Here is a 13554-nt window from a genome sequence, read left to right on the forward strand (position 1 = left end):
ATCAAGGATCACGCAACCAAGCCCATTTAATATGTTCCCATTTTCTTTCACTTTACATGGTTAAGATGAAAAACATTTACGGTGAGTTTGTTGAGAAAATATAAATTGTGTACACTCTCCCAAAAAGAATGCCAATCCTATTATTCAAATTTTGTAAAGGGAAACAACTATAGAGTATTACTTTTTCCCCCAACCAGCACCTATTCAAATTTCTCCTCATGTTCCTCCGACCAATCTCCTACTCTCAGCAATCTCTCATTGTATTCTTTTTGTAATAGAGGGAGTAAGGTTTTCATACATAAATTTTGCTAGTTTTTTCACACGTAATTTTGAAAGCTGATTAAAGAAAAAAATCTCAGATTATTCACCAGATTATTGAAATAAATTATTTCATCCATGCTTAAAAAATACGTTGTCTAAAAAAAGGTTCTTCTGCTGCAGTGCTTAGACTACTTGTTTTAAACTATTTATTAATTTTATTTCTCAAAATATTTAACTTATCTTTATAACTAAATCAAATAGATAATTTGCGAAAATAATCCAGACAGTAATCTAAATCAAACTTGGCCCAAACCTATGTGAATCACAAATATACTCGCACTAGTTTGCACAAATTGTTTTCTTAAGTTCTTTCTAGAGGGATTTGGCTATTTAGCATCTGAGTGAAACTTGGAGAATAGCATATTGCTTGACATGTTTGCAACCTTAAAGCCCTATATGTAGGAGCATCAATTCAGATGTTAAGGGAAGTATCTTCTGGCTCTACATTTGTTACTGCATATATAATGCAAGGAGTTTCTTCGTCATAAGTTCTCTTCCAACAATCTATTGTTCTAATAGGCTGAACTGCCATTGACAGGTAGGCCCAGGAAAATTTTCCGGCCCAGTAGGGCCCATATGTTATTTGTCTCTCTTTGTAAGCAAAACACAGATCTTTGTAGCAAGCAAAGCTGTATTCCTCTCCTGGGAGATTCTGCTCTTTTTGTCTTTTTTTTTTTCCTTTTTGTTGGGGAGATAATATCTGCTGCATTTCCAAAGGTACATTATCTGAAGAAAGGGGAGGAATTAGGAAAAGTAATGCTTTTCTTAATGAAAGAGCAAGCTCCAGGAGTATTAATTAGACCCAAAGAAGCTGCCCTAAGAGCTAAGGCTGAACTGCTGGTGACAGTTCCAGCAAACATTATTAGCGCCTGCATTTCAGACAAACTGCAGACTCTGCATTTCAAATTTCATCCTTCTGTTCCTCCTGAACAGTGTGACCAGATTCTCTAAGGTACAAGAAAACTCTGCTGTTGCATTACATTGATTTATAATGTAGATCGATGTTTAACCACTACTACATGTGTTTTCTCATTTCTTGACATATTAGTAGATCTGGTACTATTCATGTGATATATCTAAGGCCCCATCGTTTGGCTTATTGATGGAAGAAGCCAAACGACATATTTACAAACGAAAAATAATTTGTGAATAAACCTTTTATATATGCGCTCTTAGTGATCTAAAAGCAAAGGTTGAAAAATAAACTTCGATAAAAAAAACTCAAAATCAACTCCAAATTTAAAGTTGAAAATTCAAATTTTAGCTAATAAGCATAAGCATAAGTGAAAAGACGAGGCTGTAAAAGTGAACCATCCCTTTGTTTCATCAAAATTAATTTTGACATGTCCTAATCATTCTGACGTAGCAAAGTAGAGAGAAGCAAAAAAATCTCTGATCTTACATATCTGGTAGACTGATACTACTGATGTTCACAACAACATGAAGTGAAATAGTGACTGGTGAGCATGCCCTCAGCTATTTCGAATAAATATAAGCTAAATTTATAATTGAAGTCACATACTCACATGGCTGGATTTCCTTTTCCTAGATCAAAAACTGAAATTTCTAATCTTCATAAAACAGAACTGAAACTTCCAACAGGGGAGCAGAGCAGGCCGCCTGAAATACTGAAATAGAACTTTATTCAGACTGCAGAGCTTTTCATATTTGGTATGATTGTCATTGTACACATTAAAAATCTCATTGAACAGCGCATTTAATAAACATTACAAGAATATAAATTAAGTCTGGAAATACAAAAGACTCGACCAAATTATCATCTATGTCCATTAAGTTGGCAACTAAAGCACACTTCTGCTTTCCTCTGTAATGGATATCTGTTATAACTGATACTCAATGAATCTGGCCAAACGAAGAATTGTTCTTTCCCTCTTCAATTATCAACAGCACCCTTTAAAATACATCAATGGTCCTTCCTTACTGTTCATTTTTCCAAAGAGAAAATTGCACTGCGATCAGCACAAATGCTCTTCTGTATCAATATCTCCTGTTAAATTGTCATAAGTTATAACAGCACCATGGACCCTAAATATTTCACTGCTTCTGTATGCAGTAGTTTTTTCTCAAGAAATGGCAGCACTGTCTGTCTTTGCTTCATCAATACTCTCAAAGGTCACTACATTTGCTGTTGAATATGCTCTCGACGACATCAAACTTGCTTGCACAGTTAGGAGTGAGATAGAAAAGCTGAGAAACTCATTGAAGGCTATTTGCGCTGTTCTTAAAGATGCTGAAAGGAAGCAATCTACATCTAGTTCACTTAAACATTGGCTGGAAAACCTCAAAGACATTGTCTACGACATAGATGATGTTCTCGATGACGTTGGGACACGAGCATTGCAGCAGAAAGTTGGAAAAGGTGAAATCCGTACTTATTTTGCTCAACTATTCATTTTTCCTTTTGAACTGGGAAGAAAGATAAGAAGGGTTCGTGAAAGGCTAAATGAAATATCTGCACTTAAAAGAAATTTTGATTTGAAAGAAGAACCAATAGACACACCTTCAGATCGAATTGTACAGAGAGAAACATACTCAATTGTAGATGAGCGAAAGATTGTTGGGAGAGATAAAGCTAAAAATGATATTGTGAAGGTGATTTCAGAAGCTGCTGAATCTAATTCTGATACACTGTCAGTGCTTCCACTAATTGGAATGGGAGGTGTAGGCAAGACTGCCCTAGCAAAACTGGTATTTAATGACAAACGAACCAAAGAAAAGTTTGATAAGATGCTATGGGCATGTGTAGCTAATGTGTCTGATCTTAAACATATAGTAGATATTATCATACAATCAGATAGCGGTGAAAGCAACAAGCAATTAACCCTAGAAGCACTACAAAAGAAACTTCATGAGCTTTCAGGAGATAAGAGATACTTGCTAGTGTTAGACGACATATCACATGATAACATTAATGATTGGGAAGAATTGATGAACCTGCTACCGAGTGGTAGAAGTGGAAGCATGATTTTAATCACCACGCGTCTCTCAAAAATTGCATCAGTATTGAAGACCATAGAGCCATATGAAGTGCCAAAACTTCCACATGAAGAATGCATGAAAGTATTTGCTCGATATGCATTCAAAGGACAGAAGGCAAAGGATACTGAGTTACTAAAAATTGGAGAATCCATTGTACAGAAATGTGATGGTCTTCCTTTAGCAGTTAGGACTCTGGGATCCCTATTGTCTATGGAAGATATCTCTAAGTGGCAAGAAGTTAAGGAAACAAATATCCCGAACACGGATATCTTATCAGTTTTAAAACTGAGTTATGATGCACTTCCATCTGATTTAAGAGCATGTTTTGCCAGCTTATCCACTTTCCCAAAGGACTATGAGATTTTCAGAGAACTTTTAATAATGTATTGGATGGCAATGGGTCTGTTGAATACAGCTAGTGGAAGTAAGGAGGCAATAAGAATGGGAGAGAGATATTTTAGTGAGCTTGCAGGGAGATCTCTTTTCCAAGACTATGTTTTTAGTCATGATGGCACCATCTCACATTGTAAAATGCATAGCTTTGTTCATGACCTAGCAATATCTGTATCTCCCAATGAGCATGCAACAATTAGCTGTGAAAACTTTAGTGCCTCCAAAAGAGTTAAGCATCTTGTGTGGGACCAGAAGGAGTTCTCAAAGGACCTAAAATTTCCAAAACAACTGAGAAGGGCAAGGAAGGCAAGGACATTTGCGAGTAGGCACAACTATGGTACTGTGAGCAAATCCTTTCTTGAAGATCTCTTGGCAACCTTTACACGCCTACGAATCTTGGTTTTCTCTGAAGTTGAGTTTGAGGAGTTACCAAGTTCAATTGGAAATTTGAAGCACCTAAGATACCTAGATCTGCAATGGAATATGAAGATCAAATACCTTCCCAATTCTCTGTGTAAGCTGGTGAATTTGCAAACACTTCAACTTGCTTGGTGCAAAGAACTGGAGGAGCTGCCAAGAGATGTTAAAAGACTTGTCAGCTTGAGGTACTTAATCCTCACATCTAAGCAACAATATCTTCCTAATGATGCCCTCATGGGTTGGACTTCCATGGTATTTCTACAGATTAGTGCCTGCCCAATGTTAACATCACTGACAGAAGGATTTGGCAGCCTCAGTGCACTTAGAGAGCTATTTGTCTTCAATTGTCCAAATTTGCCCTCTCTCCCCTCTAGCATGAACCGGTTAGTCACCCTTCAGAAATTGGTGATTCATAACTGTGATGAGTTAAATTTGATGGAACCAAAGGAAGCAATGGGTGGAATGAAGAGTCTCAAATCAATTGAACTTGTGGGGCTTCCAAAGTTTGAGACCTTTCCAGATAGCTTTGCATCAGCTGCTTCCACTCTTGAATACCTGAAGGTTAGTGACTGCAAAGAATTCAAGAAGTTGCCAGATTTCATCCAGAGATTTTCTTCTCTGAAGAAAATTGAGATCCCTGAAAGGCGTCAATATTCCAGTAAAACCTGGGCATAGAAGTAAGTACATCTACCTTAGAGTGGTCCATACTTCCATTATCAATCCATAATCCAGTTACTTGTCTTTAATTGTTTTTTTACTACACATTTTATTAGTGATAATATTCAAAACATTTGCACACTTGTTCACTTCACCCATATGTTTGCATGCAGATGATATACGCTTATAAATTAACCACCATGGTGGTTGAAGTTGTGCTACACTGTTGCTTCAAAAGCGCAAGCTCAGTTCTTGCGAAAAATATCAAACTAAGCAAGGGGAATTCCGTCATTCCATGGAACTCTGCAATTCCGTGTGCACTGTTGCTTATTATTACTTGTTCTAAAAAATAGGTGGCTGTGCGTGTTGCGTGCAATACACCAATGTATCCCTATAAGCATTTTATAGGTTGCTGCACAATAATTGTGTCAATAAAAAAAACATGCTTTAGCTATAAGCGTTTGAATTATTAATGGTAACTGGTCAAATGTAATATGTACATTACTCCTAATAAAATGAGTGAATATAAAAGCAAATATGATTGTTCAGCAATAAAGGCCGGAGACCTTGGTCTTGTTCAAATGTGCTTGCATCCTTGCAAAAAGTGTGATCTTTTTCTTTCTTTTTTCTTTTTTTTTTTTTTTTTTTTGCAGAGTCCCTTTCCTGCTTGGAAGAACCCTGATTGTAATTTTAGTTGCTTGACAACGAGCAGGATGATCTGGCTGAGATCACTTCAAAGTAATCTCAGTGTTTCATTGTTAGCACAAACTATGCAGTAGCTTGCAATTTCGTTTGTTTGATATGAATTTCTTCAGTGCTATGCATTTAATTGCATACATTTAGATAGATATTATGGCTTCTTTCCACCTCGCTCGGCACGGGCGGGGAAAACAAACAAAATGAGCCTACCAAGGGAGCTTAGTACTGTACCCACTTAAACCGATAAAACGCTCATCTGATACTAATACTGATAATGATAATGAGGTCATATATCAATACAACACAAGAAATGATATTTTCTACCACTAATTCTCTTCCTAATGCCACTGAGCCAGCGATGGCATGGCACATCGGCCGCTCATGGTTTGATCCAGAAATAAAAATCGGATCGAGTCACTATACAGAGTATCTATTTTGGGGATCAATTTTCTCGCTCTTTTGCGAGAAATTCGTAGACAGAAATGAATCTAGTAGCATTTTATTATCTGATTTGCACAGATTGGATTCAGAATCCACTTCCTCTGCGGTTGGTCTGGAGGGAAGGTGAGAGAGGGGGAGATGAGGAGTCACAGGCTAACCTTCGCCGCCATCGTCGCTCGCCGTTGGCTGAAGGGGGACAAGCGGACTGGATGGCTCCCGGTGAACGACGGCTAGAGCCGCCGCCGCCCGCAGCATCCATCTCCGCCGGCGGCCGCCGCCGGCGACCGGGTAGCGGCTAGCCGGCGAGAGAGCGGAGAAAGACGAGGAGCAAATCCGCGAGGTAGAGAGAAAGGAAACAGGAGACTGACATATGGGACCATGTAGCAATGGTCATCGAGCTCACATAGTAAACACTACTTCACGATAGATTTTCCTGGAAGCCGCCCCCTTTTGTTTCCATGCGGTTCATAAGTGGAACCGCACGGGAAAATAAAGGAACCGGCACGGGGCTATCGCCCTCATAGGAAAATCGATTTTTCCGTGCGGGCCTCCTAATCCGATCGCACGAAAAAATCGATTTTCCCATGCAGGCTTTTTAAGTGGACCGCACAGAAAAATACCCCCTCCTTTCCCTCCCATCTACTTCAAATTTTTCACATCCTCTCTCTTACTTTTTCCCTTTTATTCTCCCTCAACTACCCCTCTCTCTCTTTCCCTCCTCCCCTTCCCCTCTGTCGGGCTGGCGAGGTGGCGAGCCGGGCGCGGTGGCGGACCTACTCCTGTAGGTCGTCCTCGTCGTGCACGTCGACCACTGCCTCCCTTCCTGTGCAGCGGCGAGCGGGCGGGCCCCCACCCGGATCCGGCGGGCGGCGGCGATTTTCACCCTTTTTTATTTTTGGTTTTTTTTGTTCCGTGAGGACGGTATAACACGACCGCACGAGATAATCGATTATCCCGTGAAGTTGGGTCGCCCGCACGTGAATATGCCGATTTTCCCAGACGCCCGGCTGCAGACGGGCCGGACTACTGCACGAGATAATCAAAATGCCCACATAGGAAAATAGGTATTGTAGTAGTGAAAATAAAGTTCCGCTCGATATAAATTTTCGAGTAAATTTCAGAAAACTCCACCTATCATGATGCAGGTTACAGGTTACATAAGTTGTAAAACCATAGAGATTTTAACATGCAACACAAATTGGGTATTATGGTTCTAAAATTTCACAAAACCATAACATTAACCATTCTGATGTACTCATATATTAAAATTTTAAAAAGTGGATGTAATATTTATACGATGGACAAAACACGTTGTGGTTTTGAGATGAGTTTGTAAAACTCAAAGTGTGATAGATAAGAGCAAAATTTATCAATAGTGTGGTTTTGTGAAAATACATAAGGTTACGTGCCACGTGCCAAAATCCCGGTGATTTTGTGTAACTATGTTATGTGGGGTTTCATAAAATTTACTTTATTTTTATTTTTTTACACTTAGGACATAATTCACTTAAATTCCGATATATAATTTTATGTTAAAATAAGTTTATGGTTCAATTATGGTAGTATTTTTTTCGATTTGGATCCATCGGGCATGGGACTATCTAAAAAAACTGCACATAACTACTCCATAATATAATTCCAATAATTGTAATATAATTTCACTATAGCTATACTATAACTATAAAATACTTGTATATAAGTACTAAAATAATATATGCGATTTTATATTTAACTTATATAAAAATTACCATATAGTTACAGTATAGTTACACTGCAGTTATAATGTAACTATAGTGTAATTATATTATAGTTGCACTACAACAATATTATAGTTAAATTTCAAAGTTTTTTGCTGTGACGGTTTTTTAGCAATTCCGTTTAGGCATTTAGCTCCAACTGGTCAAGGTCAATGGGTCGTGCCGCTGTGGGACGATGGGCCAGATTGGAGTACTGGAGAAATTAGCTCAGCTATTCATGTATATAGACAATATACATACATATAGCAATTTTCTTGGGGGAAAATAGGGGTACAATTGTACCCCATGTTCCCCGCCCCTAGCTCAAAAGACTAAAAATGATATTGAAAGCTCACATGACATATTAGTAATATTATGAGCATCAGGATTTAAACCTTAGTGGGGTGAAGTTATGTGCCCCATGACTTTATCATCACACTACCAGTGCTTTTCCTTTACTGTTAGGGTTTTTAAAAGCTTAGCTAAATACTACCCTTAAATATCAGATATCTATGAGGGAGGGAATACAGTAACATCATCAAATTCTCAATAACATTTTATTTACACAAAAATTCTTTTCAAAAAAATCATGTAGCACAGTAACATCCTACATGAACTGAAGCACCATCTACCGAAATTTAGCATATTTCAAATGCCAATTTGGATCCCAAGATACATAAACCGGAAATACACGCCATTCAATTAATTTCTCGGCCCATGCAGATTCATAATCCAGATAGGCCAACCTGCCTTGCAACCCAGCCCATCTCATATGTCATCTGTGTGCATGGTTATTGGTTAAGATGCAAAAAATTGCAATGAGTTTAGTTCAGAAAATAAAAATTTTACAAGTTCTTTCAGATGTAATTTTTGCAAGTTGATTCAAGAAAAAGCCAAGTTCTATGAGAATGCTCACCAGTTTGCAAAAATGTTTGTTTTGAAGAAATTATTTTAAAAGGATTGCTTGGCATCTTAGCGACCTCAAAGCCTTTCTTGTAGGATCATCGATTCAGATGTCAAGGGAGGTATCCTCTGGCTTTGCATTTCTTACAGCATAAAATGGAAGGAGTTCCTTCATCACAAATTCTCTTCCGATAATAAACTAAGAATGTTCTAACTTCTAAGAGTGTTATGAACAGGCATTGACAACTGACAAGTAGGCCCAGGAAAATTTTCTAGCCCAGCAGGGCCCATATGTTCTCAAACATGTGTCTTATTCTTTGGAATGAAAAGTCTGATCCTTGTAGCAAGCAAAGCTGTATTCCTCTCCTATGAGGTTCTATTTTCCATTATTATTTTTTGTCAAAGAAGATGATGTTCTACTTACATTCTCAAAGGTATATTATCTGAAGAAAGGGGAGGAATTAGGAAGACTGACATGCTTTTCTTAATGAAAGAGCAAGCTTCAGGGAGTATTAATAGGGCCCAAAGAAGCTGCCCTAAGAGCTAAGACTGAACTACAAATGACAGTTTCAGCAAACATTAAGCACTTGCATTTTCAGACTACCGCAGACTTCCTTGTCCCTTCACCAAGAGTTCAAAAGCACCAAACCAGATTCTACAAGGTACAAGTAACTTTTGCTTGTTGCATTACTTGATCTGTTAGTGCAGATGCAGCAGATCGATATTTAAATACTACATGTTTTTCTCTTTTTTTGTTGACATGATAGTTTCAGTACTGTATAATGTATATCTTGGTGTTCCTGATGAGAATTAGCACCATGTTATGGCAGTAAAGTGGATAGAAGCAATCTACCATTGATCTCAAGTATCAGGTAGACTGGAAATCTGGTACTTCTGTTTGAATATAGCCATCAAGCTTCACAAGTTCACAGCAACATTAAGCGAGAAATAACGGTGAGTATGTGTACGCCCCCAGCTATTTCAAACAAACATGGGCTAAATTTATGATTGAAATTCCGTAGTTAGATTTTCCTTCTACTATATCAAAACCAGTAATTTTCAATACTGAGCAACAAAACCTGAAGTTTCAATACCCGGAATACAGAACATTTCGTATTTGGTATAATAGTTGACTCTAGAAATATATTGTAATGATTTGTACACATCAAAAATCTCATTGAATCAACATAATGAATGTGACATTGCAAAAATATAATTAAGTTTGGAAATGTAAAAAAAAATTGAAGCAGAACATCTTCTATGTCCATAAAGTTGACAACTAAGGACCTAGGGGGCAGCCCTCGGCCCGATCATCCAATTTGCTCCAACGATCTAGGCATGGTTCAGTAGTCAAAGCAACTTCGTCACTTTCGTGTACCCATTGGATGGCAGCCCTTCCGGGGTTCCTTAGGGACCAATTTTTAGATCACAGGGGACAAAATATATGGGGATTATTTATGCCACTCTTCCAAAAGTGCAAGTACTCCTAAAGCTTTCTAGATCAGCATTTCTTAAATAACTTGTTATAAGCTATCCATTGGTTTTATAATATATAACGTTTAATAATCCCTACAATTGTCCATATTGTGTCCAAAGCACACACTGCTTTCACCTGGAATGGAAACTCTTATACTAGTACTACCTATATTTCAACTTAATTGTCTTTCTAGTTTTGTCCCGAGTCAAACATTAGTATCTTTGACTATCAATTTCTAGAAACTCACATAGTTTAACATCATAAAATTTGTTTTTAGATTCACCATGAGAAATATTTTCATAATATATAATTCACATATTACTAGACTATACGAATTTCTAGAAATTGATAGTTAAAGATAGAAATGTTTTACTTAGGACAAAGCTAGAATGACACGTAGTAATTTGGAACGGAGGGAATACTAAATGAATTGATCAAAATCAGGATTGTTCATTTCCTTTTTCAACTACCAACAGCACTCTTTAAAACACCAATGAGTTAATGATCCTTCTTTACTCTTCATTTTTCAAAAGGAAAAAGCACTGCAATCAGCGCAAATGCTCCTGTATCAATGTTTCCTCTTACAATGTTGTAACAACATCATGGGCCCTAAATATTTCATTTTCCTTATGCAGTAGTTTTTCTCAAGAAATGACTGTGCTATCTGTCTTGGCTTCATCAATACTGTCAAAGGTCACCACGTTTGCTGTTGAATATGCTCTCGACGACATTAAATTTGCTTGGAATGTTAAGAGTGAGCTGGAAAAGTTGAAAAACTCATTGGGAGCTATTTGTGCTGTTCTGAAAGATGCAGAAAGAAAGCAATCTACACACAGTTCACTTAAGCATTGGCTTGAAAATCTCAAAGATGTTGTCTATGACATAGATGATGTTCTGGATGATGTTGGGACACGAGTGTTGCAGCAGAAAGTTAGAAAAGGTGAAATCTGTACTTATTTTGCCCAACTAACCATCTTTCCTTTTGAACTGGGAAGAAAAATAAGAAAGGTCCGTGAAAGGCTAAATGAAATAGCTGCGCTTAAAAGAGATTTTGAATTGAAAGAAGAACCAATAGACACACCTTCAGATCAATTTGCCCAGAGAGAAACACACTCCCTTATAGGCGAGCAAAATATTTTTGGAAGAGATAAAGCTAAAAATGATATTGTCAAGATGATTTCAGAAGCTGCTGAATCTAATTCTAATACCCTGTCAGTGCTTCCACTAATTGGAATGGGAGGTGTAGGCAAGACTGCCCTAGCAAAACTGGTATTTAATGATAAATCAACCAAAGATAAGTTTGATAAGATGCTATGGGCATCTGTATCTAATGCGTTTGACCTAAAACATATTGTAAATATAATCATACAATCAGATAGCGGTGAAAGCAATAACCAATTAACCCTAGAAGCATTAACAAAGAAACTTCATGAGCTTTTAAGGGACAAGAGATACTTGCTAGTGTTAGATGACATATCAAATGATAATGTCAACTGGGAAGAATTGATAAACCTGCTACCGAGTGGTAGAAGTGGATGCATGATTTTAATCACTACACGTCTTACAAAAATTGCATCAGAATTGAAGACATTAGAACCATACGAAGTGCCAAAACTTCCACATGAAGAATGCAGGAAAATATTTGTTCGATATGCTTTCAGAGGAGAAAAGGCGAAGGATAGAGAGTTACTAAAAATTGGAGAATCCATTGTACAGAAATGTGATGGCCTTCCTTTAGCAGCTAGAACATTGGGATCCCTATTGTTCAGAAAAGACATTTCTATGTGGCAAGAAGTAAAGGAAAATAATTTGCTGAGTACTGGGAAAGGTAAAGATGATATCTTGTCAGTATTAAAACTCAGTTATGATGCACTTCCATCTGATTTAAAAACTTGTTTTTCCTGGTTATCCACTTTTCCAAAGGACTATGATATTTTCAGAGAACTTATAATAATGTATTGGATGGCAATGGGTCTATTGAATCCAGCTAGTCGAACTAAGGAGGCAATAAGAGTGGGAGAGAAATACTTTAATGAGCTTGCTGGAAGATCTCTTTTCCAGGACTATGTTTTTAATCATGATGGCAGCATCTCACATTGCAAAATGCATAGCCTTGTTCATGATCTAGCAATATCTGTGTCTCAAAATGAGCATGCAATTGTTGGCTGTGAAAATTTTACTGCCACTGAAAGAGTTAAGAACCTAGTGTGGGACCACAAAGACTTCACAACAGAACTAAAATTTCCAACACAACTGAGAAGGGCAAGAAAGGCTAGGACATTTGCATGTAGGCATAACTATGGTACTGTGAGCAAATCCTTTCTTGAAGATCTCTTAGCAACCTTCACACTCCTAAGAGTCTTGGTTTTCTCTGAAGTTGAGTTTGAGGAGTTACCAAGTTCAATTGGAAATTTGAAGCACCTAAGGTACCTAGACCTTCAATGGAATATGAAGATAAAATTCCTACCCAATTCTCTGTGTAAGCTGGTGAATTTACAAACACTTCAACTCGCTTGGTGCAAAGAACTGGAGGAGCTGCCAAAAGATGTGAAAAGACTTGTCAGCTTGAGGTACTTGATTCTCACATCTAAGCAACAATATTTACCTAAAGATGCCCTTGGTGGTTGGACTTCCATGGTATTTCTACAGATTAGTGCCTGCCCAATGTTGACATCACTAACAGAAGGATTTGGCAGCCTCAGTGCACTCAGAGAGCTATTTGTCTTTAATTGTCCAAAGTTGCCATCTCTCCCCTCCAGCATGAACCGGCTTGTCACCCTTCAGAAATTGGTGATTCATAACTGTGATGAGTTAGATTTGATGGAATCAGAGGAAGCAATGGGTGGGCTGAATAGTCTCGAATCAATTGAACTTGCAGGACTTCCCAAGTTTAAGACCTTTCCAGATAGCTTTGCATCAGCTTCTTCCTCTCTTCAATACCTGAAGGTTAGTGACTGCCCACAATTCGAGGAGTTGCCAGATTTCATTAAGAGATTCTCCTCTCTGAAGAAAATTGAGATCCCTAAAAGCCGTGCACCTTCCACTATAACCTGGGCATAGAAGTAAGTACATCTAGCTTTAGAGTGATCTATATTTCCATAGTCAATCCATTATCCAGTTACATGTCTTTCATAGAATTAACTACTCATTTTATTAGAGATAATATCCAAAACATTTGCAGACTTGCTCATTTGACTCATATGTTTGCATGCAGATGATATAAGCTTATAAATTAACCACCATGTGGTTGAAGGTATGATATATTGTTTCTACAAAGGCGTGAGCTCAGTTATTGTGAAAAAAAAAACTCTCAAATGATGTGTACTGTCTTTTAAATAATAGGTGATTGTATGTTGTGTGTAATACAACTATGTATCCCTATATGCATTGTATAATTGTGTCAATTATGTATCAACCATGTTGCCTCACAATAATTGTGTCGATAAGAACATGCTTTAGCGATAAGTATTTGAATTCATGGTGACCAGTCACAACTATCATGCACTC

General features: G+C 37.7%; 2 protein-coding genes and 1 long non-coding RNA gene across 3 annotated transcripts; 2 read left to right on the plus strand and 1 right to left on the minus strand.

Moving 5' to 3' along the window:
* Positions 1–1135: 1135 nt before the first annotated feature.
* Positions 1136–5347, plus strand: LOC112937321 (putative disease resistance protein RGA3). Its single transcript, XM_026021793.2, has 3 exons — positions 1136–1273; positions 2396–4811; positions 4965–5347. Exon 2 carries the CDS (start codon positions 2413–2415, stop codon positions 4807–4809), a length of 2397 nt encoding a protein of 798 aa, XP_025877578.2. The 5' UTR covers positions 1136–1273; positions 2396–2412; the 3' UTR covers positions 4810–4811; positions 4965–5347.
* LOC136354784 (uncharacterized) lies at positions 1622–6279 on the minus strand. The gene is made up of 2 exons (XR_010738547.1): positions 6090–6279; positions 1622–1949 (listed from the first exon to the last, which is right to left on the minus strand). It is a non-coding gene; the product is annotated as an uncharacterized lncRNA (long non-coding RNA).
* A 4419-nt stretch (positions 6280–10698) lies between these two features.
* Positions 10699–13107, plus strand: LOC112937416 (putative disease resistance protein RGA1). Its single transcript, XM_026022040.2, has one exon. The coding sequence runs from the start codon at positions 10699–10701 to the stop codon at positions 13105–13107; it is 2409 nt and encodes an 802-aa protein (XP_025877825.2).
* Positions 13108–13554: the final 447 nt, after the last annotated feature.

The sequence above is a fragment of the Oryza sativa genome, chromosome 12 (assembly GCF_034140825.1).
Source record: "Oryza sativa Japonica Group chromosome 12, ASM3414082v1".
Lineage (NCBI taxonomy): Eukaryota > Viridiplantae > Streptophyta > Magnoliopsida > Poales > Poaceae > Oryza > Oryza sativa.